General features: G+C 36.2%; 1 protein-coding gene across 1 annotated transcript in view; it reads left to right on the forward strand.

The window, feature by feature from the left end:
- The window catches only part of dipk2aa (divergent protein kinase domain 2Aa), a 39,484-nt gene extending 36,829 nt beyond the window's left edge, over positions 1–2,655 (forward strand). The window contains exon 4 of the mRNA XM_016291539.1: positions 1,812–2,655. Within this exon, the coding sequence (XP_016147025.1) occupies positions 1,812–2,152 (341 nt within the window). The 3' untranslated portion in view covers positions 2,153–2,655. The remainder of the gene's footprint in view (positions 1–1,811) is intronic.
- Positions 2,656–3,244: the final 589 nt, after the last annotated feature.

Genomic DNA, 3,244 nt, shown 5'->3' on the forward strand with positions numbered 1-3,244 from the left:
ATTTTACTTTCACTTTCAAATTAGGGGCAATTCAGTGTTGATTCAATTCAAGCAACAACAACGTCAAACTCAGAACTTTTATTAACAAATGAATAAAAATACACCATATAGGCCTATGCCTAATAAAATAACAAATTATTTGGGCTACACAAAGTTTAACACTGTGGAACCAAATAAATAAGAAACATAGAACATTTATTAGCAAAATGAATAAGAAAGCTTGGAGGCACGGCATATACACCTTGATGTAAAATAAATAAAATACCCAAAGTTTAAATATAGTAATCAGCAAACACTGTGGAACCAAATAAATAAGAAACAAATGTTTAAAAAAAACTTCCAGTCAATAGGCTTTTCAAAATCTAAAATATTGCCAAACAGGCGCCTTTGCTTTTCCTTTCTAAACATAAATCAACTGTTATCTCATCATTCACATGGTTTTGGTTTTCCCGTTTTTGCAGAATATAATTTTGGACATGATTTCTATAACAAGAATATGATACATTTGACCAAGAATTGATTGGAAGAAACGTTTCAAGCATGAAGATTCAAACACACACATACTAATCATGAATAGCAATTCTTAAACTATTCAATAGTTGTTCAAAATACATAATGACGTATGCGGTGGGCAAATGACGTAAACGATGTTGCGGCTTAACACCGGTATAACCGAAAACACCGTCTATTGCAGCAAGCCTACCCTCCATACCCCCCGCAATCCGGGCGCATCCCAATACCGTGTTTGGAAAGAAAATTATGTGTATACGGAATAAATACGAGATATTTCAATACTTTCTCTCACAGTTATATCATTGGGTAATTATACTGTATATAAACTGCGGGCATCAAGGAGCCGCTATTATACCTGCCGTTAAAACTGCTTTTGAATGCATCGCTTTTTAGTTTCACTTTCACTTTTGAGATCCGTGAATGCACGTACTCTGTTTATTATGGAAGCCTGTTTCCGCCACTGAAAAAAAAAAAAAAAAAGGTTCTTGCGACTTTTTATCCCACAATTCTGACTTTTTTTCACAGAATTGAGATATAAACTCGCAATTGCGAGTTATAAAGTCATAATTGCGAGATATAAAGCCACAATTGTGAGATTAAAAACTCGCAATTCTGACTTTTCTCAGAATTGCGAGTTTATTTCTCGCAGTTCTGACTTTATTTCTCAGAATTGCGAATTTGTCTCACAATTGCGAGTTTATATCACGCAATTCTGACTTTATAACACGCAATTGCGAGTTTGTATCACGCAATTCTAAGAAAAAAGTCAGAATTGTGAAAAAAAAGTCGCAATTACCTTTTTTATTTTTTATTCAGTGGCAGAAACGGGCTTCCATAGTTTATACTAAACTAAATAAACTAATTAAACTTAACTTTTTTTGATGGATGAAGACCTTTGAGCGTCTGTATCTACTCAATGTGACATGAAAATGATTTGTATCAAATGAAAAGGTTCTGATGAAGTGAACCCTGAGAGCAGCTCTGGAGTTGAAGTTCATGTGTTCTGCTGACTAATATTTAAATAGCTGTCTTTTTGCACTTTTATATTCATAAACACAAGTCCACATCGTGAATTAAGCATACAGCCCTACTTTTGACTTATTCATCTAAAATTTGCTAAATTCAATGACCGTGTTATACTGTAAACTGGAGTTACAGGGTCCTAACTTCAGCCTTCAGTATTATCCCTTTTCACCCAGAAACATGAGATGGAAATGCAGTTTCATGTTGATTTTGAGGTTTCTTCTCTTGTATTGTTTTGGCAGATATTATATTTGTATTTTCTGTAATCCAATCAGATAAACCAGAGAACTATGACGTGTGGTACGAGAGCCGCTACGAGGAATGCGACAAAGAGGCCTGTCTCTCCTTCTCCAAGGACATCCTCTGCTCTCGAGTCACCGTGGACCACAACTACTACGCTATCTGTCAGAACCTGCTCTCCAGATTCGCCACCTGGCGTGGCACCACAGGCGGTCTCCTCCACGACCCCCCTGCCGATGTGGTCAAAGACGGCCGCCTCATGGCCCTGCTAGACGAGTGCACCCGGCCCCAGAAACAGTACGGTCGCTTCCAGGCAGCTAAAGAACTGCGAGAGTTCCTGACACAACTCTCACAGCTGAGCAATACTAACAGGTAGTGTCCAGAACGGGGGACGTTCTGTGCCCCCCACCCCGCCACTCAAAAAAGACCTCTGAAGTACTTTTACAAATGTGCTACCAGATTCTGGAACACATTCGTTCACCTTCAAGGGAGTCGCTATTTCGTTGCCTCTATCAATCATGCCAACATTGGCTCCAGTCCAATCCGGGGCTAATTAAAGAAGTTTGCACATGAGCATGGATTAAAGGGTCATGTGAAAATCAGCAGAATACAGACTCAAACTGCTGTGATCACACTTGTGTTTGTGTGTGTGAAAGTTGATTGTAATATCTGATGTTTCAGTGAATACCCTTGCTGCTATTACAGGTTCTGATCAGGATCCTGTAATACGGTTTCTAATTCATTTAAAAATCGGGTGCTGTAGGTGCACCGTGAGCAGGGGTTATAACTGAAGTGACACAGGGAGCTTTGTTTATGTTTGGGTGAATCTTAAAAACATGTCCAGGTCATGTTTTAATCCAAAATAAAACAAACAAAAAAGATTTTGAATATAATGTATTCCTGTTTTGGCCCGGAATATCGTTATGTTTTAGAAGCATTTTTTCCATTGGGTGTGTGTTTGTGTTTTGCACATTATAATGCCAAGATGTTTAAGATTTTAGTTTTTCTTGTTTTGTTTTGTGTTCTGTTTAATTTCTGTTTTTTTTTTAATCTTCTGTGTTCTCTGTTCTGTTTTTTTTTTTGCTTTTATGTTTTTTGTTTTGTTTTTTAGTTTTGTTGTGTTTTTTTGTTTCTTGTTTTAGTTTAGTTTTTTTTATTCTGTTTTGTTTTTGTATAGTTTTTTGTTTTGTTTTGTAAAACAAAAGAGTAAACTGCTGTTTAAAAGATTTTAAGTCCACATTAATTTAAAGCAATATAACTAATTTTGAAAATATAAATTTAAAACCGTATACATTTTAAGCAAAATGTGATTTTTGGGTGAAATATCACCAGGACATGTTCTTAACAAACTTTGAGATTCATCCATTTGTGTTTTATTTTAGCCTCTATATATTCAATTAACCACCTGGTTTCTTTGCTACGGGAAGTGAAGTCTTAACTGAATTTGTAAGTGTGCTTGGTCAAATTA

This window comes from Sinocyclocheilus grahami, unplaced genomic scaffold, assembly GCF_001515645.1.
Source record: "Sinocyclocheilus grahami isolate Dianchi unplaced genomic scaffold, SAMN03320097.WGS_v1.1 scaffold273.1, whole genome shotgun sequence".
NCBI classification, from domain to species: Eukaryota; Metazoa; Chordata; class Actinopteri; order Cypriniformes; family Cyprinidae; genus Sinocyclocheilus; species Sinocyclocheilus grahami.